At 27.8% G+C, this 27,670-nt stretch overlaps 2 protein-coding genes across 2 annotated transcripts; both read right to left on the reverse strand.

Moving 5' to 3' along the window:
* Positions 1–254: 254 nt before the first annotated feature.
* On the reverse strand, positions 255–5,347 carry LOC130973962 (protein LONGIFOLIA 1-like). The gene is made up of 5 exons (XM_057898656.1): positions 4,699–5,347; positions 3,620–3,678; positions 1,655–3,538; positions 1,445–1,580; positions 255–1,294 (listed from the first exon to the last, which is right to left on the reverse strand). Exons 1-5 carry the CDS (start codon positions 4,844–4,846, stop codon positions 531–533), a joined length of 2,991 nt encoding a protein of 996 aa, XP_057754639.1. The 5' UTR covers positions 4,847–5,347; the 3' UTR covers positions 255–530.
* A 10,384-nt stretch (positions 5,348–15,731) lies between these two features.
* LOC130973435 (uncharacterized) lies at positions 15,732–17,784 on the reverse strand. The gene is made up of 6 exons (XM_057897941.1): positions 17,579–17,784; positions 17,279–17,360; positions 17,024–17,090; positions 16,269–16,454; positions 16,117–16,177; positions 15,732–15,958 (listed from the first exon to the last, which is right to left on the reverse strand). The coding sequence occupies exons 1-6, from the start codon at positions 17,769–17,771 to the stop codon at positions 15,786–15,788; spliced, it is 762 nt and encodes a 253-aa protein (XP_057753924.1). The 5' UTR covers positions 17,772–17,784; the 3' UTR covers positions 15,732–15,785.
* Between the last annotated feature and the right edge of the window lie 9,886 nt (positions 17,785–27,670).

The following is a 27,670-nucleotide window of genomic DNA, read 5'->3' on the forward strand; positions in this document are numbered from 1 at the left end:
AATCCTGTCAATAACACTAAAAACAACTTCCATTCTAAAATTCTCATATATCAATTATGGGAATTTCACAACAGTTTTATTGTCATGTACTACTTTTTCAATCTATGGTTGTTCTCTGCCAAAGAGTATAGAGTTGCCTATTTATGGGGTTTGCTTTGAGTTGCTCTACTTCCGACATTACAAAAACTAATGATGCTTTGGCAGTATAGTATTTATAAGAAGTTAAGAACATAAGAGTTGAGGGTATAATAATGTTTAGTTGAGATGGAGGAACCGACACCATTTTATGTTTAGAGAAGGCGCTGTAGTGAAAACTAGATACTGATATATACATAATCATGTATTTCTGCATGTATTTATGAACTCATGAACCATAAATACATAAAGAAAGACATTAAAATGTGCAATAATTTATACAAAAAACAAGGGTTAAACTCAACTAAGCAGCTTATTAGCTCTCTTCAAACTGTGTGTTTTGGAAGGTGACACACAAGATTGGAACTTTTTATTTTTCCTCTTTTTGGGTCAAGCTAATTAAACAGTAATTGCCTGCAATGCCTACCAGCACTGTTTGCTAATTCTCCTCTAACAACTTCAGTTATCAAATCTTTAAAGATCAACCTCTCTATATCCAACACAACATTTGGTATCTCAATGTTGCTGTCAGTCCAAACTGTGGGGTGATGCATCAAATTCAAATCTCCCCATAAGAGACTTGTCAAATTCTCATCCTCAATGGCCAAGTCAAGATTCTTTTTCTGAGGTTGTAACTGGTCTATTTCTGTGCATACCTCATCCAAAAGCTGCTTCCCCTGTAGGTTTCTACCTGGTAGCTGGTTTGTTAGGCGCCAGTGAGTATAAGAACTCTCCAAGAATGATTTTTGAACAAGAATGTCATTAACCACATCAAATATGAGTTTTCTTTGCATTTGCTCTGGACTAATAATCTTGCCACTGTTAAAATCCTTCTTGTTTGTTTTCATTTGTTCTAATGCAAAGAATAACTTTGGGTTAATCAAGTAACCTGGTGAATGAGAAATCTGGCTAGAGGTGCGTCCGCTAAGAAGACCGGATGCTAGCAGGATTTCTGCTATATATTTATGGTCAGAATCCTTATTGTCACTGAAACTGGTGAGTTTCTCATCATTCTGATTGATATCTTGAAGAATTTGAATGAAATTCTGGGTATTCGAGTCTCTATCATGAATGATGAAGTTAGCTTTTGTTGTGTTGGATAAAGGAAGATCAACAGAGTTCTCCTCACTGTTTTCATCAGCACTTAGAACTTCTTCACCTGTATGAGAAAATTTGAAGAGAATTAAAATGTAACTCGAAATTGTTTCCTGAGTTATTGTAGTTGTAATGCCACCAAAAAGTGTATTAGCTTAAATAATTAATCTGACAATGAACTTAGATTATCCATGATGAAATATAAGTTGAATACCTAAATCATCTGACATGTCTGATCTCTTTCTCACTGGAGATGGTGGGTCTTCCCTGTAGAATGCAGGATCAAGAACAGACACAGGACTTGGTTGTTCTACAGTAACCATTGTGTCAGCCTTAGAGCTTCCTGAACACTGATCAAAATAAAAGAACGACTAAGCAATTGGTTTAGATGCAAAATCTAACAATGCAATGAAGAAATACTTACATTTTGATTCAGGCTGCCAAGCTGGATGGAAGTGCTATTAGTATTTCCTGATTGATCCATGCGAATGATTTCTCTATCACTGCTTCTCTTGTCAAAATCTGGAGAAATGAAGTTAACACGAGCCTTAAAATCCCTCCAATGGACACTAGGCTCGCTGAAACATTCATTTCTTTCGTGCAATTTCGGCCTTGGTGTTGTACTTGGAGAAGAAGGAAACCCCAAAGAGTTCCTATACTGCTGCCTTCTGCTAATACCAGAATCTGAAGATGGGCTGCTTGGTGGAGAGCGCCTCTCCAATCCAAACTTCTTCTGTACCCTTGGACTCCTAGCAGCTGTTATGTTACCAGAACTAGTGTTTTCTCCATTGCTTTCTTGATGAACTTTCAATGATTGCATCGATTTTGAAGTTCTCGAGTTATTACCCTTATTTGCTAAAGGAATTGATTGACTAAAAGGATCCCTGACATTTCTGATGGTTGAACTGACATCTTTGCCTGTTTGCTTCTCAGCCAATCTTCCATTACCACGAACTGGCATTCCTTTAGAAGGAGGATTGCTGGATTTTCTAGCAACTTTTTCCGGTTTCATGATGAATATTGGCAATTCACTACCCTGGCTTGTGTTTGATGTCTCACTTGTGACAGACTCTGAGTCTTTTTGTCGAATTCTTGGGCTTTGTAACTTTGATCCTTGATTGAGACTGCAAATTTTCCTATTGTAAGATGGAGACTTTGAAGCCTGATCACTAGTACTGCCAGCTGTATCTTTATATCTCTGCATTGCATCAAGAATTTGTTTAAGGGCTCTGAGATCCTTGCCAGACTTTTTGAACTCGAGTTCTGCCCGCCTTTTATCAATTTCCCCATATACAGAGATGCAGGACTTTGAGGCTTTCACATCAGATTCACTTCCCTTGGAAACTTGCAGTTGAGAACTTTGGCTTGCATCAGTTTGCCTCCAAGGACTTGATTCTAGAGCAAATCGCGAATATGGTGATGTGTTTGTGATCGAGTCAGCAATTCTGTATCGAGCCGAGGTAGATTCCTGGCTACTTCTTGGAGATACAGAGCTTTGGTGCTGCTTGTATTCATCACTTGTTCTAGATCTTTCCAAGAGCTCGTTTTTATTGTTGTAGCAACTAGCAGTCGCTGGTGGAGTCTGGCAAGTCTGTGTCCATTCTGGCAATGCTTCCAGTCCCATCAACTTTGCTACGACACTGGATGATCTTCTCGAAGTATCTGGTTCTTGCGGCTGGTTAAACACTGAGCTGGAGCTTCTCAAATGTCCTTTTTGTGGACCCTTCAATAGGTTGCGAGACTTGTTTCCTTCATTGAGACCTCCAATGGATCCTTGCTTGCTGTCCAAGGAAAACCTTGGAAGTTCCTTATGCTTTGTTGCAGTTTTGAATCTATCTTGTGTATCCCTTCCATCATAAGACAGCCGGGGCGAGTCCCAAGGTGCTTTCTTAGACTTAGCAAGATTATGGAATGCTTCATTGGAGATCATAACTCCTGCATTGACAGATTTTGGGGCAGGCAGAGGCCGGGGCGAGTCGATGTATTTCAAGGTGTGATTCGGACCCTTCTTTTGCTCTTTAGGCAAAGTCTTCACAGATAATCCATGAGATTCTCTCTGAATTGACTCTTTGACAATATCATAGAAGTCAATGGATTTCTGTGTTGGGGTGTCAAGGCGCTTCAATGATAGTTCTGAATTCGAGTTTTCAAGAACATTGATTCGACCGGTTGACAGTGATTCGGTCTGAATTGTCCTGTTGAACTCGAGGGACGACATGCTAGATGAACAAGATGATGAAGTCATAGAAGTTATTGAAGACTCCGTGGAGAATTGTTGCTTCTCTCTGGAACCCTTTAAATTCTTTTCCTGAAAATCACAATATTAAGTTTGTTAATTGATCCTGCTAAAATTCTTTCATGTTAAACTACCATTCTAATATTATCTTACCTTTGCTTTCTGCATTGTGTTTTTAGCATTAAGCTCTTTGATGCCATTACTGCTTTCACCTGAGAAAGAAAGGAAATTTCAGTTATAGTACTAAGAACTTCTCAGATATTATCTTCAACTCACTTTTTATTCCTTTCAGATCACTTCTATAATATCTATGGACATATTTTCATGTTGAAGCTACAAAGAAAGCATAAACAATTACAGGTTAGTTGTAATGTTCATACCTTTCAAATTATTAAAAATACTTAAATATTACAATTATCACTTTAAAAAATGTGAATATTTAACTTTGTTCTGATGTGAACATTACTTGAATATGTATTCTAACCTGATTTCTGAAAATACATAGATGTAAAATAAAAACAAAAAGAAAAGAAAGTGCTCATCTCCAAAATTTAACTCTCAGTTACCAGCTTCTGTCAAATCTAATTTGGAGAGTAAGGAACCAAAATAAAAAAAAATAAAAAAATAAAAAAATAGTTTAGTAAATTAAATGGTTTGCTTTTTTATCTAGTAACTAAGTGGAGTCAGAGAACTTTAACAACCGGAATCACTCCACACGAAAACAAATGAAAACTGAAGAAGAAAAGAAAAGAAAACAGAACTATCTATGCAATCCGACAAGTTACTGACATAATGTAAGGTTAATTGTGTCAGTCCCTTACTGTTGGAAGAAAATATTCATTTTCACTAGAGAACTTTTCTTTTTTTTCTTTTATTTTGTGTAGTAAAAAATAAAAGAAATAAAACTATATACTATATGAAGGCCTAAGGTGAAAAATTTTCATTTTCTAAGGACAGCAAACCAACAAAGTCTTTCCACCTCAATACACGTGATATATATGTGAAACAATTTATGTATGTACGAAGACTAGTCCTTCTCACATGTTCATGTTCATGTTCATGTTCATCAAAATTTTCTTCTTCAAACATGTTTGACTAAGATTCCATGAAGCAAAAATCTTGAAAATGAAACAGAACAAAAGAAAATATAAATAATGCAGTTGTCCTACTCAGATGTGAATAATGTTCATATCAATCAAATTTTTCTATGAACACAAAAAGAAGAAGAATACCTGAAGTTGAAGAAGGTGTTTGGTGAGTGTTGGCAGCGAGGAAACGGTGGCGGTCAAAGAGTTGAAAAAAGCCAGTGATGCAACCAATCTGCTTCTGCAATTCTGGGTTTTCATCTTTCACTGATTTCAATACCTTATTTGAAGACATGTTTGTTTGACTTCTCTTCCTTCAAAGCTTCAATGTTCAAGAATGATGCTTATAGAGTCAACAAGCAAAGGCTTCTTTAATGTAGAACAAACAAACAGGTCTTGTGTTATGGAATTTGAACTAGCCTTAAGAATTTAGAGTTCTCAAAGGAGAGAATAATAATAATAACAACAAGAATAGTACATTAAGAATTTGCATGTACTATTTGTTTCATGTGTATGCATGTGCACAGAAAGAGAATGTTCTTGGAACAGAATCAAAGAGAGTGAGAAAATAAAAGAAAAAGAAAGTGTGAAGGGAATATATACTTCTGCAGAAAGAACCCAAAAAAAATAAGTGGAACCAAAGCAATCCGAAAAGTTTTTGTTGTAGCACTAGCTAGTAGCTAGCATCCACCATTGAAGAGAAAATTTGATAGACCCAAGAAGAGATGTTTTTGTTTTTTTCTTTGTTTTCTATCTGGGTTTGCACACAGAACAAAGGGTTAGTTTTAATTTTCTTTTCTTTTGTTAGCTCAAGCAGAAGCAGGTGCAGAGAGAGGCCAGAGTGTGTTGTGTTATAGAGAGGAATTGTATTGTGGTGTATACCTTACTATTATATATATCACAAGAAAAATAAAAAAAATAAAAACATAGGTTGCTTAGAATATATAAGAAAGTAATAGTGACAACTTTTTAATTACATTACGTAAGAGAGAGGGAAAGAATGGGTGGAATTTGGGGTGTCAAAATCCGAGTGCATCAGAGATAGAGAGAAGACTGAAGGAGTTGTTAAAAATTTAATATGCTTAATAAAAGACACATGAGAAGCAGGGAAAGATAACAGGCTGTGTATGAATTCAAGAGTAATTTTTTTATTTTTCAAAAGAAATATGTTATTCAATTCTTTCTGAAGTGATTGTGATGGTTATAAATATAAACATGAGAATAATATAGAACAAAAAATGTTTAGTGGAGATTTGGAACTGCCACAATTATAAAAATCATAATAGATCATGAAAATAATAGAGTTTAGAAGAAAAGTTGAGTAGGAAGAAATTTAATTAATGATGGAAAATTTAAAGGACTAATTTGATTAAGTAAAATTTTTAAAAATTAATTTGACTAACAAATAAAATTTGAAGAAACTAATCTGATTATTTATTCTGATCTTATCTAAATTTCATCTCTAGATTCTCTTTTTATATTAAAATTAAACGAGTCTAACTCATTTTTAAAATTAGTTTATGAAATAAAAGATATTTAATTTTTTGTAAAAAGAGTGGTAATATTATTTTAAATAAAAACTAGAATTAGAAAAAATCTTAAAAGTTAGTATTTTTATTAAAATTTAGTTAGCATTTAACCATTAAAAAAATATATAATTTCATACTATTAGATATATTTTTATACTATTAAAAATATTAATAATAATTACAAATCACAAAATGTGCTGCTCCTGTCACTCCTGTTATAATTATAAGAGTAGTAGTGTATGTATCTACATTTTGATACATTAATGTTATACAAAACAGAATTATTCTTAAAAACATATTTAAAAAAGAAGTACATAACATATAGAATTGATATATCTAATGAAGACTTTAGATAGTTAAATTTGAAAATTATTTATACAAGTGTGATTGAATAAGAAAAGAAATAGGAAAGTATCTAAGTGAGATTGGATTAAATAATGGAAGTGAATGTGTGGGTCAGAAGGGTCAGATCTGCTCTATGGTCATTTCCTAGCACTTCCATGTGGACAAAACAACGTGGTGGGTCTGTGGCTTGGACCTCTCTCCTTAACCATGTGGACTTTGTCAGAGAAAATGAAAGAAGGAGGATAAAACAAGCCAAGAGATGATGAATAATTTTAATATTTTTTTATTTTTTGAAATGGTACATTGTTACATATACTGAGTGAAATTCTGCATGATCTAAAGTGTATGTTGAAGCATTCCCATACATATCCCTCTGCTCATGCTTTCACCAAATTGCCCTTGGATGGTTAGTTTCATCAGCTTTTTCTCCCATACATGGGACCTGGCCTCAAAATGGAGCTGCTATCATTTCACTTTACCATTCAATATGCAAAAGAGTCTTAACATTGTTTTAATTGTATTCAATTCAAGTATTTTTATTTATTACATGAATGTTACATTTTACCTAATAATAAATCATTCATATTTATGTCTGAATTGAAAGAGAGGTCAATAATAATGTACTAACCTTACCTCCAAAAGTTTGTTAAAAATGGGAATTGAATAAAAACATTATAGGAAATATTGATTACGTTGTAGTTACCAACGTTGCAAGTATCAAAGAGTGTTTCACTTCCATGGCAACATGGTTGGTTATGTGCTTTTTAGTTGGTACATTTTAGCAGAAGCATAGAAATGTAGTGTGGTCCTAAATCCTTTGTCCAATGTGTGTGTGTAGTCACTAATATTATGCAATTCATAGAAAGTTGCTCACTCTTGATTGTGGAATTGGACCATTAATTAACATTCTCATAATATTCAATTAAACCATCCAAATCTTTTTCAACTACTTTGGGTATCAGTTTTTTGCCGCAAACTTAAGGTCTATTATTGCTCCCACTTTTGCAGATAAAAGCCACCACATGTTATTGCTGCATCATCAACACTCTCATTAAACTACTTAATTATAAAAATTAGTCAATTAATTAGAATCAGCACAAAAGATAATTTGCTTTCTCCTATTGAACAACATCATAAAGTCTTGGGGTAAGAACACATGGCACAAGTTTAATTTGGTTGATAAATATTAAGTTATTAATATTTTTTAATTATACTTATTTTATATTTAAAATAAAAATAGTTAGTCACTTCTTTATGTTTTTTATTAAAAACGTTCGTTCTTATATTTTTTATTTTTTTTAAATTTCATATTTTAGCAATATTATCAATCTTAGTCTCTTGTAAATAAAATTTTAGGTAAAATATACTTTTTGTTTCTGAAATTTAACAAAAATTTTAAAAATACTCCTAAATTTTATTTTATTTCAATTTTGTCTCAAAAGTTTTCTATTTACAGTAAATATACCATTGACGGCTAAATTTTAAAAATTTTTAAAGATCAATCTAACAACAATGCATGAAAATTATGCTTGATTTGTTTGAGTTGAGGGTTTATTCTTATAAAATTGTTGTTGAATCGGTCTTAAATTTTTTGAAAAATTAGCCGTTAGGAGTATATTTGATACAAATCGAAAGTTTTTGGAACGCAATTGAAATAAAATAAAATTTAAGATTATTTTTAAAATTTTTATCAAATTTTAGAGACAAAAAATATAATTTATCCTAACATTTTTTAAAAAAATATAAATAAATATATTTTTTACTTTTTTAAATTAACTTTTAAAATTAAATTAGCCTCACCCAATCTTAACGATTTTACACATCAATCACAATTGTTTTGTTCCCAACTATAGGATGAAACATTATGATGAGTGTCATCTATATTCCACATACAATCTAGCTAGGAACTTTACATAGTATTGGAAGAAGAGATAAAGTTGAGATTTTATTGGAATACTATCTATATACTATGAATATCAGAGAAAGAATAATTAGAGATTACGTTACATCCTCCAATATTTTATGTTGGTGGTAATAAAGTAGGACAACTAATGGTTCTGATCTTCAATATTTTAGTACACCAGAAATTCATAAAATAATAATAAAAAAAATTAGCAGCAATATTATAATATACTCAAGGGCAATAATAATTTAAAGCACATCAATCATCAAGGTAAATCTTTATAAGCATTCACACCGTTTCTTCATATATACGCTCTTTAATTACTTATTGTTTATAGATTCCAAGAAAATTAAAACAAAAATTAACCATTGTCTTAGGTAATATATAACAGTTTTGAAAAATTCTTTGTAGAATAATGATTTAAATAAGACACTAGCTTCTGAAACCGTGAAATTATATATTCGATTATTCACAGAACCCCTTGTAAGTCTAATGATTATTATGCAATGTGCATGTTATATAGCCGCTAAGTTTGAAAAGTGTGTAAATTAAATTAAAATATCCTTCCATAAATTTCCTTATCGTTCTTATTCAAATTATTTACCTCTTTTCTTTTTGAATTTTATAATTAGGTATATTGTTTAATTTTAAAAAATAATTAATTACTTTTTATCTTTTATATCTTTTATTGTTAAATAGAAAAAATTAGTAAAATGGAGAATTAATAAAAGAAAAATAATATTAAAAATACTTTTCTATTTTCTTAATTACTTATGCTTTTAGTAAATAGTTAATAACTTGAAAAAGAAAGAGTATATATATAATATATGAACTTTCATTAATGATACAGATCAGAAGATATTTTATATATATGAACTTTAATTTACAGTATACACATTTAATTATTAATTAATTTAAATCCATAGGCTCCCTATACACTGTACTACTAATTATATTATTTAAAGGTACAAAGTTGCAATAATATATTTGGGACAGCTTAATGTCCGGAAACTGCATAACATACATTAATAGCTGTGTCACGCTCTGCTGAAGAACCTTAGTTAAGAATGCATTTTCTCTATCTTAAGATATATTTCCTCCAAAGTCCAAACAACATTTAATTGCGCATGTAACGATATAAATTTGGGGAATAATGTTGCCATAATAAATTGGCTTGTTAGCAATTGCATTAACCTAATTAAGTGGTGACCTAATAAAGTTTTCTAGCTAGGTTTTGCACTAAGCAAAATGTGTAAGGTAGATGAACGAATCATGAACTTATTATACTGTACCATTAATTATGTCCATGCAATATAGATGGAATAGTCCTCTTCATAAATGCTACTATAATGAAATTTAGTATCCACACTATTAGCATATAATAATTGTCAAATTAAAGGTAAGATGGGGTGCAATTTCCCAAGATAGAATTAGGTTAAATAATCAACTATAAAGAGAAATATACAGTCATGTTTAATTTTGCAAATAATTCATGAATTATTGGATACAATTAGGTTTAGTTTCTATTTTGTTTTATGTTATTTTTTTATTTTTAAAATTCAAGATCAAATTCTAAACTTTTTAGACATAGAATTCTTATACTATATCTATTATATATAATGCAAAAGAGAGATATCTATGTCTTTATTTAATTATATTTCGTTTTCTTCTCAAATTAATTTGGGACTCTACACCATAATTCAAAATCATTCGTTCAAACCCTTTGTTTTTTTTCTTATATTTTTTATTCTATTTTTCTGTGTATCATGTATATGATGTAGTTTATAATTAATTAACAAGGAAAGATATAAAAAATTAATCTATAAGTAAATATCTTATGCTAATAATAAAGTGGATTACTATCGTATATGAATAAGCCACCTCCGAATATTGTGAAAGTTTTAATTGTTCTAAATTCCTCATGATTCTGTGTCTAGTAATTTATGGCTAATGGTGGTTCCAAAAAATCATGATGAAGTACAATAATAATCATACACTGCATGAAGGTCATGTGGATTGTTCTATGAGATGAGAAACTAAGTCTTCAACATCAAGTATTATATAATATATACTTATATAGTAATGTAGTCTATGATAGTGACCGCGATGATGAAAATATATATAGGTTCTGAATATAACATATACATAATTAAATAGAGATTAATTCAACCACATCAACCAAATATATATAAAGATTATATAATAATTAATAACGGTTAAATTAAAGATGATGCTAATATTGCACCAATATGGAATTAAGTATCAACGTTATATTATATATTTAATCATTGCTTGACGTTACATACCTAAAGGAATTGATGGTGATCTATGGTTAAAGGTGGAAATTGAAAAGGGGATACACAATCACATGTAAAAAGTGAAGCATCACGAGGTTCCTTACTTATTATTTTACATAGGCTAATTAGAATTGCAAGCAAGCCATCTGCATCTTACTTCTCTCAAACTCTAATGAGTCCAATTAAGAAGCTTCATATTCGGACCCCATTAATTAACAATTATATATATTGGCATATCATATGATTATCTACCAATAATATCTATCTTCATGACATTTACCTAATTTGATAACTAACTAACATATATATAATGTTAGGTAATTAATATTTGGTACTTAATTTATTTAAATGACTTAGAATAATTTCAGCTAGCTATGTTTGGTTTCCAACTTTAGTAATCTTTATTTTTTTTAACTAATTAAAATTTTGTAAATTGAGAGATTATTATTGTCCACTTTACTCAATATATATAGATAGCTAGAGGGGGAGGTGAAAAATATAGGGGAATCTCAAAGAATGAAAGAGATTGATGTTATGATAAAAGGAAGCTCAAAAGTGAGCAAAACTAGAATATTGTTCACATTCTAAGGAATAATGCAGAAAAGGGTCCCAAAATTGTGTGAGCATTAAACTAGGGACAAAGCATGTTAGAGAGGCAAATTGCACTTTTTGATTCCATCTTATCCTTTAGACCTTTATCATATATATGTCACATGAGAAGACAGCCTTTCAAATCTTACATGTGTTAGTAGGTACTAGTTTAATTATTATTACAATATCCTCCAACAACTTAAACAAAATCAACACTAACTTGCTTCTTTCCTTCTCTTGTTTTAATTTGAATTGCAAGTCATAACACTAATAATCTAACAATTTCGCTATGTTATTAATAATATTTCTATCAATTTCTATTAATTTTTATTTATAACTGTATTTAATAGAAATAATTTTGTAAAAATGTCTAATAAAAATATCTTTTTTATTATTATGTCTAATAAAAATATTTTTATAAATATATTTTTTAGATATATTTTTTTATATATATTTAAAATATAATAATTAATTATTATTGATAATAAATTAACAGATAGTATATTAATATTCTACACTTTTCCATAATCTAATCGGTTCCCTTTCACTTTCATTTCACAATTCCAATAATAATTGAATCACATAAAATACTTTAGTTTCATATCTTATACGTGGAAGATTATGGACCTGGCTAATTAAGTAGTGATGATCACTTGCAAACGCAAACCTTCTCAATATTCTGACAAATTCTCTATCATATACATGGAAAAAGGAAATCGAGAATGAAGTTGACATCAATAATAGATGTCACGTGCTTACTTAGCATGTTCATTGTCACGAACATTCAAAGCAATATATTTTAGAGAATATTAAAACCAAAATGTTGTACAATTTTATGATAATTTGCTAACTAATAAAAAGTCAAATATAAATCATAGTATTCAATAGACATACAGATCAGATCACCAAGGATCAAACCCGAAAGCTCATTACAGTTTCATGTGAAGATTCATTACAATTTAAATACTCATCGGTCCAAAATAATAAGATTCCCCCGCGCGTTAATAATTTACTAGAATTTGGTGGATTCAATTCAAATGTAATAGATCTAATTTAATTTTATAGAGTAATTAAAGAATGACAAGCACTTATAAAGGTTGCCATAATTATGCTGTTTAAGTGTCATGCGATTTTTAATACCAATCATGCGAATTTTTTATTTTTAATATTGGAGTGGCAGCGGTGTTTTTTTTAAATATGGATTGCTGGGGTGTTATACTCAAATGTGGAATCGTTTAACAAGAAAAGCAGAAATCGGACCGTCCGATTTATTAGAGGTACAGAAATGGAACCGTACCGTACGATTTCCAGAGATACACAAATCGGACCGTCCGATTTGTAGAGGTACAGAAATTGGACCGTCCGATTTGTGACAAGTACACAAATCGGACAATCCGATTTGTGTACTTCCACAGTTTTAAAAAATACCAAAAATTACAATGTTAAGGTACATCACCACTTCTAATTCCATAACAAAAACAATTAGCCCAATAATGCTAGGAGACGGACAAAAAAAACTAAAATTTATTTTATTTAATATTCATTAATCGTTGCAACAATTAATAAATATTAAAAAAGATAAATTATAACTATTTTTAGTTAATTTTTTTTTACCAAACATTCTCGTTTTAATATATACTCCTCATATTCATCAATCATCATTTGATATTTTCAAGTGATCTAATTGATATTATTTTTAAATTCAAATACATATTGAATATTTTTTGAGTTGCCGTGAAAAGTTATATTATTGGCTATTGAAGATTTTTTACAGGAACCAAATGTACGAAAAAACATCACATTTAACTCAATTCAAATCTTGTAAGACATTAAATTTAAAGATCTTTTTATTTTCTTGTTCATATTCTGGTACAATATTATGATCCAGACTCAAGTAAGTAAAAAAGGTTCAATCTAAAGGTTGGCTTTTACCATTTATCTGACCTCTCTAAAGAAGTTGGGTGCAACATAAGCTCCTCCGCAAAGAGGTCGGATTCGACATGAGTTGGTAGATAATGTTTATTCAAATAAGCAACTGTCCCCTGAAATCTCTCATCAACTTCTAGAAGAGATATCTCAACAATCCTAAGATAAAGAGACGGTTATCCACCTTTAGAAATAGAACTATTCTAACGGTGATTATTGGATCCTCACCTATAAATACACTGACACACTCAGATAAGCTAAGTTCCAATACACTCTAAATCTGCTTAACTCTTTGCTGATTTAGACATTAAAGTGTCATTGCAGGTACCACCCCATTCCTTCAAACACATAACTCAACGGCAGCTTTCGAACGCAAACAAATTAAAGACCACCTTCCTCTAACGTTTGGGCCAATGCTTAAAATCCAATCTACCTATCTCAGGTTACGTACATAACATCTACTAATATGAGACCATCTATGGCACTTGTTATTCAATGAATTTTTTTACCCTTTCTCATTGATTAATAAAATAATTCATTTTCTTGCAAGCTCAGGATTCATCTAACCCCAAAAGATTGATATGTATATAGTTTGATAAGAGGAGGAGGCACCATGCGAGTTGTTAGGCAAATAACTCGGGGCGCGAGAATCCACTATCTCCTACAACAATATGATGGCCACTGCTGGTAACTGGTAACACTTTGTTACATACATGTCAATCTCGTAATCATATCATATATTATATATTATATTGTATGATGAAAAAAAATTTACCAAGTGTATAGGTCGAGATATGAATAGGAATAATGCAACTTTCTTTGATACGTTAGAATCATTGCTCAAAACATGTTAGTACAACAGTGAACCAGTTCCAATAATGTGACATCTTATTTGCCACATGTTCCGTCCAACGTATGAATAATAATGATGAGTCTCACCAAACTATTTTCGTAAAATGAGGGCAAACTACTCCATTTGGTTCAGGCAATTTTGCCTCCTCCTATCTTCTTTTTAAAAGGTTCTTCATTTGCTTCAGGGGGGAAATGGTAAAATTCACCTACAATTATGTGTCATGCTAAAATTCATTCAACATCTATATATGTATGTACACATCAATCCTAGCTAATTTGAATGAAAAGTAAATTTTGTTGTGAATGTGATGTGAATATTAAATCAATCCTGTAGTCCTCCATATATGTATAAATGGTATCATTTTCTTTTTTTTTTTCTTTTTTTAATGGCTTCTTTTCATATACAATTTAGAGCAAATGCTAATACGTTATAGAAAAAAAAAAGTATAATACTCTTTTGTATATATAATACAGTAAAAATTCTTATTTAATTTTTTTATCATCACAAATATTATATTATAAAAAATTTGGTCAATTAGAATATTAATTGTCTTTATAAATCTAAATGATCTATCTAAAACATGGAAAATATATGGTCAAAATTAAACCTACTATCCATATAGTAATAGCGGAACACTCTTGACTTAATAAAGAATATTTGTATAACCGTCTAAATTCATCCATGGAATTCTTCACTCATTTGTATTTCACTGTTTCCTACTAAAGATACATTGAAAAATTCCATACCACCAATATAATATATTTTTTTGGTTTTTGTGAAAATCTAAGAAGGTTTTTTTTTCTTTTTTTTTTTTAGACATGGCACCTAACAAAGGTTTAAGACTATGTTTGTTTATAGAAATATGACACTAAAATAATAAGGATACAGAAATAGAGTCTATAATTTTTAAATTAGTATATTTTGTGTTCATTTTGATAGAAAAAATACAGAAATACTAATAAAAGATATAACTTATTTTTTACTTATTATTTTATTATTTTTATTAATTTATCATAATTATATTTTTTTATTATATTTTTTTTCTCAAGTATTTTTAATGAAAAAAATAGAATAAATTAAATTTTTATAATTTTTTTAATTTATCATAAAAAAATATAAAAATACTAAATTAAGTAAATTTTGTGTCTCTATTTTTTAATGTTTTGTTTTGTTATTAGAAACAGACGCAACTTAAGTTATAATATACTAAACTTTGGGCTCACATTATCCGTTGACCAAAAATTAATTTGGCCCAATTCCATGTGGACCGGAAAATGAGGCCCAAAATCATATCTTGAATTCAAATGGTATCATACAACCACAAGAGCCACGGCCAAAAAAACACAGGAGAAACTTTATGACAAAAATAAAAAAAAAAAAGAAAGAAAGGAGAAACCCTGATTACTAATTAGCATGTTAATATTCATTCGGGTCATACTAAGTCATTAATGACTTTTTTAAACAATATGAATAATAGATTTTAAATTTGGTTATTATTAGATATTAATTATTCATGTCACTAATTAAATTTAAGATTAATTTATTTTTTTTAATTCTATTATTCACATTGTTCAAAAATATTATTGTCTATCTATACTTATATCCTATTCATAAAACAAAAAGGAATCACAATATCAAGGTCCGCAACTAATAATAGCAAGTACAAAACATTTAAATGGTTTAAGATACCAACTAGTCCCTAACATATAAAACTTTAGTCCATACATATCATAATTAAAGTTTATGATATAGTAATAATATTGTTATTTTGGTATTATATATAAGTGATATCACTTTCCATGTTGAGAGGTAGAAAGAGTAGCAACAACGTTGTGGTAATAGTTCCAGGAAGGGCTTGTTTTAGTGATAGGTTGTTGACCAAATGGGTGTTCTTCAACATACTTGTTCATACTTTCAGCATTCGCCAATCCATCCAGATATTTTCGCACATCACCTCCATCACCTAAAACATTAATTGCACACACAAGCTTTAAAAAACATTAAATGAAAAAGTAAAAAATTATCATCTCCATTTAATTAACCATTATAATTATCATAATAAATATAAATAAATATGCATGCAACATATATATATGGTAGGTGGTAATTTTTGCACCATACCTAGTGAATTGTCACTCCGATCCTGAAAGCTGAATGTATGCGGAAAGACTGAGTTCTGTGGCTGAAATAATGTCACAAACATATTCATAACCGAGTTAGAAAATGAAATTGTATTTGTAACATAGAAAGAAAGAAAGGAGTTATTAATTTACAGGATTAAGTAATGCTTTGTATGGAGAATCATCCAACAACAATGTATTTGATTCATTATAGTATCCTTTCTCCCATGGAAGACTTGGATCATGCTTCTCCCAAATTTTCCTCATGTCCTTAAAAACCACTGGCTTGTGCTTGTTTTCAACAGTCTTGAAAGTTGTTTTAGTACAATGAGAAGCATCCTGCCCAAGTTAATATTTTGTAGAATGAGATGAAAATAAACCATTAATACTTGAGGTAATTTCTTCAAAAGTAAACAAGTTTTAAAATTAATATACAATCCCCAATTATGTAACCAATGGCATGTATCATAAAATAATATTTGAACAAGTGCAATAGTAGTAATGTATATCACAAGAATATATAAGGCATAAAATACAATAAAAATCCATAATAATGATTATGTTAACGAATAATCCTTATAATTGACACAAGTAGGAAAATGCAAGTTTTAATTTAAAATTTAATTTTGGCTTAAGCTTTTGATAATCAACACACTCATAATGCTTCTTTTAGAGTTAAACTATTGTTGATATTGTATAACAAATAACAATAAAAAAATGATGAAATTGACCATTACTCTAGTTCTAGTAGCTAGGCTCTACTTGTTAGGAATACACTAAATACATATATATAATTTCCCAATTTATTGAAAAAAGTCTCTATAAGATATTGAGAATGAAGAACAAAAGAAAATTAACATAGTGGTTGAAATTAAATAAATGTAACAGGGCATGATCATAATGCTTACCCAACAAAAGAGCAACTTGTGTTTCATACTTCCCATCAAGTAATCGATGACCATATCTGTATTTTCCCTACAAAAGTCGTAGTAGCCACATAAGTTAATTACATTACTTAACAAGTTACAAATTTAAAAATTCCAAGAGAAGAACAAAACACTAAATATAGAAAAACACACCTGAGAAGCTGCGAATAATAAATGAAAATTGAATGTTACTAATAATAATAAATTAAAGAATAAACATATATGGGTGACGGATACTTAGTTCTTGAAGACCAGACAGCCACTTCAAATTTCTCGAAGCAAAAGTTCAGAAACTCCAAATAAAAGGGCCTCTTGAATACTGAAAATGAAATTTAATTATTAGAAAGTAAGGAATAGATATAGTAATTAATACCAAGCTAAGATTATTAAGCTTACCCATTTAGTTAAAGCTAAAAAGTGTGTAAACAATTATATACGACTTATTAAAAATACACACAGAATAATAATAATAATAATAACTCAATAATCATAAGCATATGCTTATGCATGTATCTTTAATTTATATATTATTATTACTTGCGCGGCGTGCTATGATTGTATCAGGTTTGAGACCCTCTGGAGGAGGAGACACTATGTCAGCAAGGAGGCCATTGATGTCAAGAACAAGAAGCTTTTTCTTCAAGCATCTAATAACATAAGTATTATTCTGAACACCTTTCATTGATATCTTAGAAACTACTTTGTTACTTTGGTTTTCATCAGACTCCATGTTATTGTTACTTTCTTCTTGTCTATGATATATATTAAAGAGAGAAAACGTGAACATATATATATATAGAGATCGAGTGCTTTGTGATTTTTCAACTTAAGGGGTGGTTCGTTTTATTAATTTACTGGGAACTTGGAATGTACTTTCAATGGTTAGAGAAACGCAAAAGTTTTTCACTATTAATTACTTTACCACCTTTTTCATTATAGAAAATTTATTCCTACGTTATTATGTATTTAGTTAATTATTAAATATTATTATTTTTAGTGATATGACAAATTGACAATGTATAATTTAGTGTTATGTAAAATTTATTAAAATGTAATTTATCTACATTAATAGTTTAAAATTTTGTTAACAAGCTAAGTGTTTTATGTGTATTTTAAATATATTAAAATAAAAAAGTTTACGTATAAAAAATATAAATAAGATAATATAATATTTTTAAATTTACTATACATTAAAGTTTTGAAAAAATAAAAAAATTTCACTTTTATCTGTTGAACCAACGTCTTTAAGACATTTTTTATTAACTAAATGTATAATTTGAACAAGTTTCTTATAAGATGTATCAACTAAAAAAAATCATTAAAAAACAAGATTTAAAATTTTAATATATTTATTGTATATTTATTTAAGTAAAAAATAAAAAAATTACTATTAATAACTTTAACATATATTCTTAACACACATATTAACTAAATTCAAAATTTATTAATTTTTTTAAAGATAATTTAGATAATCCTAAATTCTAGGTATTACATTACCAATCACTCACACATTCAACACTAAAGGATTTTTATTCATTATTTAATTTTTGTCAAATTTTAAATTCAAATATAACATATTAAGAGACACATAATTTATCACTTGGATCTGCGATTTATTAATTCTAAAACCATAATAAATTAAGGCCGTTTGAATAGGTTTATAAGTAATTTTTTTTAATTTTTAACTTATAAAAAATTATAACATTAATGTGATATAATTTTTAAAATTAAATTATAAATTTTTAAAAAATTATTTAAACACTTATAAAAAAAACTAAAAAAATAAATTTTCTTATAATAAAAAAAATTATTTTTTTTTTAAAAACAAATATTTTTATGATTAAAAAATTAATTAAACTATTTATTCGAATGACTTGGAATAAAGAGTTGTTAGATAAAGCTCTAATAAATATCCTTAGCTAGAATATATATATATATATATATATATATATATATTATATTTTTGGTCTAGATCCTTAGCTAGAATTTAATTTTGCTCTTGGAAACAGAAACAGTTTTCTTGGGACCGATGAAAACTGAAACGTCTGCCCAAATTTTTGTTTTCTTGTTGGGAACCGTTAGTCCGGTCCCTTCAATTAGAACTCCCTTCAGCCCAATAAAGGAGAAGATGCATCCGTAATGGGCCTAGATCACTAACACAATACTCCTGCCGAAAGCCCAAGGCTACCTCAAAGGGCAATTTTTTCGGATTTTTGGACCGGTCCTTTTTCGAAATAGTGTGAAAACAGACCAACAAGTATGTCCCAAAAATTACCAGCCCAAAAAAATATAATAAAAAAATAATAATATAAGACATTACTTTTACTGTTTTTCATAAAATGTTAAACTCGGATAAATATATCGATAGCATTTTTTATGAGATATATAAAAATGAAACAATAATGTAACATTTTTGTAGGAAATATCAGTAAATATAAAAAAAAAACAACAAAAAGACTTTTCTTGCTTAATATTTAAGTTAGCAGTGTTACCCACTTTGATGCAAGAGCTGTCAAAGATTTTATGTTTGTATCGTACATGGTGGATTTAGGAAGAGGCCCTTCAATTCTTCATGTCCATGTATTACCCACCATTGTACGGAAGAATATAATATTACTTTAATATGATGGTAAGTTTTAACATTCATGCTTCTTATCTGACTCCTACAGCCCCACTTAATAATCTACTAACCTAATTCATTCATGTCCCAATAATCATTGTGGTTCTCTCAAGTAAAGTCTTAATATATTCATTCAACAACTTCAATAATATCACCTGAAGAAGTTTCTATGCTGTGCACAATTTTGTTTATGTCATAAGGATTATGTTGTTATTTTCCAATAATCTTGTTCGAGTTGAATAATATGTTACTTAGAAAGTAAGAATTTTTAATATATAGTACTTATAGTTATACATTCATATATATCTATGACTTAGCTTATATATGGTATATAATTTGTGTACTTTATTTGGTAATACATGGTATATTATTCATATTACTAGTATTAGTAATACACATGATAAATTTGTATTCTAGCTAGCTTTAACTTGTACAGGTAAAAATTAAATGATGTATGTGACGTGAACATAAAAAGAATACTTAAGAGAGATAGAGTCGTGAAGCAGTTATATATCCTTAAAAAGACATTGAAGAAGGGTGATAAAATATAGAAGAATGAAATTTTTAGCTTTGCCTCTTCTATATATTAACCGTCTTTTGAATGATGACATGATGAATTGTGGCCAACAGGCCAAGTAGAAGGTGAAATTAAATTCTTTATAAATTGAGCATTTCTTAAATAAACTTGTTACTTATATTCACGCACGTGCGATGACATGAAATCAAGGCATCATGTACTAAAAAATTAAACCAAGTCATTCGATTGTATATTGTCATATTAGAAACATAATTAATTTTTTAAATTTAAAAGTTATATAAACACATTAATTTATTAAATAATAATATAAAACTTTTTATACTATTATATATATATTATATACATAGAGATAGGTGAATTTTAGTATGACTATACTACAATGACTACGATGATTATATCAGTGTTACTAAAATTAAAATATTTTTTTATATGTTTGTAACATTTTTTTAGATAACACTTTTTAAAACATAGTAACTACCATAACATAGTATTTTGGTTGAATATTGATATTTGAAGTGTATTATACTATTATAAAAATTATTCAACACGTCTCCTGCGTGTCGGACAGGATGTTGCTATGTGTTCAACACACTTTAATTTCACATATTAACTTCCCACCTACAAAATTCATATATCTATAATTATACTAAATAATTTTATTTTTAACAAAAATATCAATATTTTTTTTATATTAAAAAATTCAGCCACATAATCATACTATAATAATATATATATTCTCATCTTTATGGCAAAAGCTTGAAAAAGTTGAAGCTTGAGCACACATTTAGTTATTAGGGATGAAACTTAATTAAATTAGAGGATTGCAGTGGCCATCGATCCACTACTTGGAAACAATAATATTGATGATAGGTGTATATATATATTTATATATGATGCCTACCTCATGTATCACCAAAATGGCAGTGTGCCACATATCTACATACTGTGTTGCACACACCTAACTTTCGATGGACCGACACATCAAAGTCCGTGAAAGGAGTTTGGAGTTTGGAGTTTGGACCACATACATCAAATAATAATATAACACACACACCACTTCATCTCATCCTTCTATGCTAAACCTAGCTACCTATATTTAATCTTTCTTATATATTTATCTTCACTTTTACTGTTTTATTTTCAACTTAACATCCAGTATCGTTCAGTGAGTTTTCTAAGTGAACTACGGGGATTAAATTATCACGCTATATGTGTTCTAGTCACTTAAAAACGAACTTGAATTTTTGTGTAGCATAAGAACGTTCTAAACAATTTCAATTTACCTTTGATATTATATTAAAAATTAAATAGAGTTAACTTATCTTTTAAAATAAGAAATTTAATTTTAAAGATTATACTATCTCATGTATGTTTATAAAAGTGATCGTATTTTTTATTTTAAGCAACGTGAGATTTAACCGGTTTTTAGGATAAATTTTTAGAGGTTAGTATTTTTTAGTATTTTTGGCTATCATTTGATCAGTATAAGTATTAAATTGTCTTTAACAAATAAAATTTTACTAATTTATGTGTGTAAATTTTAAAAAATATAGGTATAAACTGTATTAATTTATGTGTGTAAATTTTAATAAATATATATATAAATTATATAATTTTTTAGTGTAAAATTTTTGTAAATATGAGTATAAATTATTATGGGATAAATGTTAGTAAAAAATGATAATATTTGCTGCTTACTTACATAGCATTACTCGATTTTTAATTGATTAGATTGTAGTTCGAGAAACAGAATACAATTTTGTCAAAGTTAAGAAGACTCATAAAAGTTATGATACATAGAGGTTTAGTATGACTCCACCTGCAATTGTCTCAAAATCGATCATGTATACATTATGTCACCAGGTTATCTATAAAGTTAATTGGTGATGAAAAAAGTTGAATGAATTAGTCTATGAAATTAAGTGTAGCTAGCTAGTTACTTTGCAGAATGATCACTTGGATCATGTGCATTTAATGCACGCCATGATTGTGGATTCACATGCTTAAGCTGATACATTATTTGTTCATCCTATTGAAGGTATGTTAGATATAATGCTTTTGGTTAATGGCCCTCCTCTTGCATCCATCTCCTGAAAAGTTACAACAAACAACAGTGGTCCTAGTTATAGTTAGAGCAATTAAAGTGTGGTCCTCATCAATTAAGTAAAATCTGACAAAATAGTCTTTGATCGTGGATTATTATTATTGCATTTTTGAAACAATATTATTGTTTTGCATCTAATCATGTTTTTGGATACCCTCTTTTAACAATTTGTTTTGTTCTCACTTTGTGAATCCCATTGTGTTACTTTCACAGCTTATTTATTAACACAATCAATTTTTGGAAAACTAGTATTTTCTTGAAACCAGAAGGGATTTGGTTATAAGCAAGTTATCCATTCTCTTACAACTCTATCTAATCACTCTTATCATGAAATATTTATTTGGATGGCTAGGAATACATTATATTTTTAATTGTTATAAGGACAAAAATATTCTTAATGTTTATTTGGTATTAGTCCCTTTATATATATACTATAGTGTTTTGAATAATTAAGAATAGTGTTTTTTGGGTATAATAAAAGTTATATATATATGTACCTAACCATTAACAATATATGATTTTACACTACTGTACAAGAAAAACAACTTTGCTGGCAAAATTTAATGTGTATGTCTAGATTAAAGAACAGATATTGTAGGTGGCTTTATGGGATTTTGTTGGGGGTTCTAAGACATACATATTAAAGCTTATACAGTTGGAAAATTGTATGGTCCGGCCTTAATTATTAAGATGCTGGTCACATGAATATATATATTCATTAAGTTTTGTATATTATTTCAGATATGGAAAGAAAGTCAACCAATTTATGAAGCGTACCTGAAAACTTTTAAGGCTTATCTGTCTGTGGTTAAGCTATACCTTAGTATGTGCGAGACTTTGATTTAATTTGCTTACTTTACATTATGATGTTGAAGGGATTGAAACAGTTATTAACCGGTTTAATTAAATATCTTAATATTACTGTTGCATTGTACTCTTGCTTATTAATTGGCTATTTATTGATTGGCTATATATTGACAATATAGAACATGATACGATAGATATGAGATACACAAATACATTTTTATAAGATACGAAAATACGATATACGATATATATATATAAAAAGTATTTTTTAGATAAATTTTAATAATATTTTTATATTTTTATTGATATTAAAATATAAATTATTTTTTAATTATATAAAATATTTAAAATATTTTTAATTTTAATAATTAATAATATATATTATTTTTAAATTTATTTTAAAAATATATATTAAGAATAAAGTTAAAAATTTATTTTGTAATTAGTTACTTTTAAGAATGAATAATAATCAGATATTTAGTTATTTAAGCATATAGAAATGTGATATTTAAAGAGAGGTTTAATTAACATTTAATCTAATCAGAGGAAAGTTTAAATAGTAAAGTTTTAAGGATTAATATTTACCTACAAGTGTTTTGTATTTACAAGTTTTATAAGTCTGAATGAAACCCACCCATTAAACGTATTGTTTGTTACGTGCTTTTTTAACAGAATTTTAAATCAATTCAAATTAATTAACACACAAATATATAACTTCTATTTTTCAAAAGATTTCGTTTCTTTTTTCGAGTTTCTTGCCAAATTTGTTGGATCTCCTTCATGCGTTTTCTCTTTGCTTCGTTTTTTTCGATTTTCATGATTTCTGAAATTAAGCTTTGAAATCGTTTTGAAGATAATGGAACTTCAAAAATACATTCAAACGATTACATAAATACACCCAAACGGTTACAGAAAGGATTACAGAAATACATCCAAACGGTTACAGAAATACACCCAAAGAATTACAGAAATACACCCAAAAAATTTAAGAAATACACCCAAAACAGGGAGAAACAGTATATTTCTTCTTGAAATATTTTAATGTTTTGCTGGTTAAGGATGAGACACATGACAGAGACAATTTAGAAGAAAAACCTAGAAGGTACCTTGAATAATGTTTCTTCATTCTGGTGATTTTTGATAGAGATTTGTATCTTTTCTTCTTGATTTCTTCTACTTTTCGCAAAGAGTTGGAATGTTTCTGCAGAATCGTAGTAGTTTGTTTTGAATATCCTTAAATCTTGATGATTTGCGTTTTGATTGAGGAAGAAGAGGAATAGTGAACGTATTGTGGAAGGGGCGCGCGTTTTTTTCTTGTTAGAGGAGTGCGTGCTTTTTTCTTAAACTTAGAGCAACTTGTATAACTTGTAAGTCGAAAAAAGCTACATAGGCCTCAAGTTTTAAATCACTTCAAAATATAAGGATAATATATAGGTGAATGCTACCTAACCCCTCTAAAATAACATGTAAGTTACCCTTCATTATGTGTCACACTGTAATTGGTCTTTATCTTAACCATAGTTGAGTTATTTTATAATTTATTATTCTTAAAATATCAAAGCTCCACTCCCATTAATTGAAGCACATTCCACTTCTCCATTCTTTATTTATCACTTCATCACTTAGATTTGGTCCTTCCAAGCACCGTCGCGTTCGTGACAAGAAGCGCTAACGTCATCGCCATGCCCTCCCACACAACCTCTCTTTCCAGTATAGTATAGCCAGTGCCTTTTTTTTGAGTGAATCACTGCTTACCCACATAATTAATGGTTAATTTGATTATTAAATTTTTTTATTAAAAAAATATATCTTTATTTAATTACGTGATGGAACACATATTTATATGTAAAATATAATATAATAAAATAAATCTATTCAAAGTATTTAAAAGTATAATTAAAATCATGAACATACAAATATAATAATAAAATTTGTACTCCAAAAAAATAAACATATTTTTTTTATCATACATATATTATTTAAAAATAAATATATTATTAAAATTAATAACAGAAATTTAAAATGATAAAATTTAACTTTTTTTACCGTATTTTCGATAGTATTTTTATTTTTTAATTTTTAATTTATTAGTACTTTATTATTTAATTAATAATTAAACAAATTATTTTTATGAAAAATTATTTTTTATATTATATTAGAGAAGAGACCAATATAACAGTTTAAAAAATAAATTGTATAAATATTTAAGAGATAAATATGAAATACATACCTAGTAATGTTTAGTTTGGTTAAATTTTTTTATTAAAATAAATCTTTATTTAATTACACGATAGAACATATATTCATATGTAAAATATAATATAATAACTCTATTTAGAGTACTTAAAAGTATAATTAAAATCAGAAAAAATATATTTTTTATTGTACATAAATTATTTTAAAAAATAATAAATTGTTAAAATTAATAACACAAGTTTAAAATGATAAAATCTAACTTTCTTACAAGTATTTTTTTATAGTATTTTTATTCTTTTAATTTTTAATTTATTCGTACTTTATTATTTAATTAATGATTAAATAAATTATCTTCATGATAAATTATTTTTTGTATTATCTTAAAGAAGAGACCAATATAATAGTCTAAAAAATAATGTAAAAATAATTTTTAAATAAAAATAGATAATATTAAAATTTTTAAATACAAAAGTAAATTATATAGATAGATATTTAAGAGATAAATATGAAATACATGCCTAAAATAAATAAAACAGACAAAAATAATTCTCCATTTCCCAATAGTACTCCCATTTTGTCTGTTTTATTTATTTTAGATATGTATTTTATATTTATCTCTTAAATATTTATACAATTTATTTTTTAAACTGCTATATTGGTCTCTTCTCTAATATAATACAAAAAATAATTTTTCATAAAAATAATTTGTTTAATTTTTAATTAAATAATAAAGTACTAATAAATTAAAAATTAAAAAAATAAAAATACTATAAAAAATACAGTAAGAAAGTTAAATTTTATTATTTTAAATTTCTGTTATTAATTTTAATAATATATTTATTTTTTAAATAATATATGTATGATAAAAAAATATATTTATTTGTTTGGAGTACAAATTTTATTATTATATTTATATGTTCATAATTTTAATTATACTTTTAAATACTTTGAATAGATTTATTTTATTATATTATATTTTACATATAAATATATGTTCCGTCACGTAATTAAATAAAGATATATTTTTTTAATAAAAAAATTTAATAACTAAAATTAACCATTAATTATGTGGATAAGCAGTAATACATGGCAAAAAGAAGCGCTGACTATATTGGGAAGGACAAGTTATGGGCGACGGAATTTAACAACGTGACTAAGGGATGATGCACTAAAAAAATAGAGGTTGTGTGGAAAGGCAGTAGATGGCGATGAAGTTGGTGCTTCTTGTCACGAACGCAACGGTGCTTGGAAGGACCGAATCTAGGTGATGAAGTGATGAACAAAAAATGGAGGAGTGGAATGTGCTTCAATTCACGGGAGTGGAGCTTTGATATTTTAAGAATAATAAATTATAAAATAACCCAACTATGGTTAAGATAAGGACCAATTACAATGTAATACATAATGAAGGATAACTTACATATTATTTTAGAGGAGGTTGGATAGCATTCACCTAATATATAAGATGAATATATCTCTGCACAGTCTATCAAGAATTTCTTGTTTATATCTGCACCATGTATAAAACAATTCATTAGTTATTTAAAAATTATTTCCCCCAAATAATATCATTATTTGAAACCTACTAAGATGCTTCTTCTTGAGCCTAAACACATTTTCAATCTTTGTTCTCTCGTTCTCAGGGTAAGATTGGGACCCAACGGACCGGTTTAACAAAGAAGAAAATGATTAAGCAAGACTTTTGTACGCTAAATATTATAAGAGGAATAAACATTGAGAATTAATTTTCAATTAATTAATATTAATTAAATTTTTTAAATAAATATTCTTATTTTTAAACAAATTTAGAGTTTAAAAATATGAATTTAAAATTTAAAATTTAAAATAAATTTCAACTTTAAAAAATTGACTAATATTTTATACTTATTCAAATTGTTATAAAAAATATAAAGTTTTTTTTTTATTTTATAAATTATAATAATTATTTAAAGTCTAATTAATATAAATTGATCGAATAATTAGTTTATTTATTTTTTAAATAATAGTTAAAAATTTGAAGTTTACATAATAATTCATTAATAAACAATAAATTAATTTTTAATTTATCAAAATCAGATTATGAGAAATAAAAATAATAATAATCTAAATCCTACATGCATAGTTGTTAAAATTAGACCAAATCATTTTGTTCGATTGAAAAAATATTGAATTGGACTCTAAATTGATCAAAATCAAACAAAATCGATCGATATCAGTAATTTGACCGGTTCTATATTATGCATATATGCATCAATAACTTTATTTAAAAGTGAAAAATAATAATAAGAAAAAGTGTACACGGTTATAAATATAAGAATACATTTCATACCTAGTACACGTATGTATTTGAAAAACGTAGGATCT

This window comes from Arachis stenosperma, chromosome 4 (genome assembly GCF_014773155.1).
Source record: "Arachis stenosperma cultivar V10309 chromosome 4, arast.V10309.gnm1.PFL2, whole genome shotgun sequence".
NCBI lineage: Eukaryota > Viridiplantae > Streptophyta > Magnoliopsida > Fabales > Fabaceae > Arachis > Arachis stenosperma.

What these genes read in the sequence shown, in the direction of transcription:
- LOC130973962 (XM_057898656.1), bottom strand. Translation starts at nt 4,846, where the DNA reads ATGTCTTCAAATAAGGTATTGAAATCAGTGAAAGATGAAAACCCAGAA. An exon ending in AACACCTTCTTCAACTTCAG is followed by an intron (nt 3,679 to 4,698) that starts GTATTCTTCTTC and finishes TTTCTTTCTCAG; the next exon opens with GTGAAAGCAGTAATGGCATC. An exon ending in AGACATGTCAGATGATTTAG is followed by an intron (nt 1,295 to 1,444) that starts GTATTCAACTTA and finishes TTTCTCATACAG; the next exon opens with GTGAAGAAGTTCTAAGTGCT.
- LOC130973435 (XM_057897941.1), bottom strand. Translation starts at nt 17,771, where the DNA reads ATGGAGTCTGATGAAAACCAAAGTAACAAAGTAGTTTCTAAGATATCA. An exon ending in ACAAGTTGCTCTTTTGTTGG is followed by an intron (nt 16,455 to 17,023) that starts GTAAGCATTATG and finishes TAACTTGGGCAG; the next exon opens with GATGCTTCTCATTGTACTAA. An exon ending in TCGGAGTGACAATTCACTAG is followed by an intron (nt 15,959 to 16,116) that starts GTATGGTGCAAA and finishes TTAATGTTTTAG; the next exon opens with GTGATGGAGGTGATGTGCGA.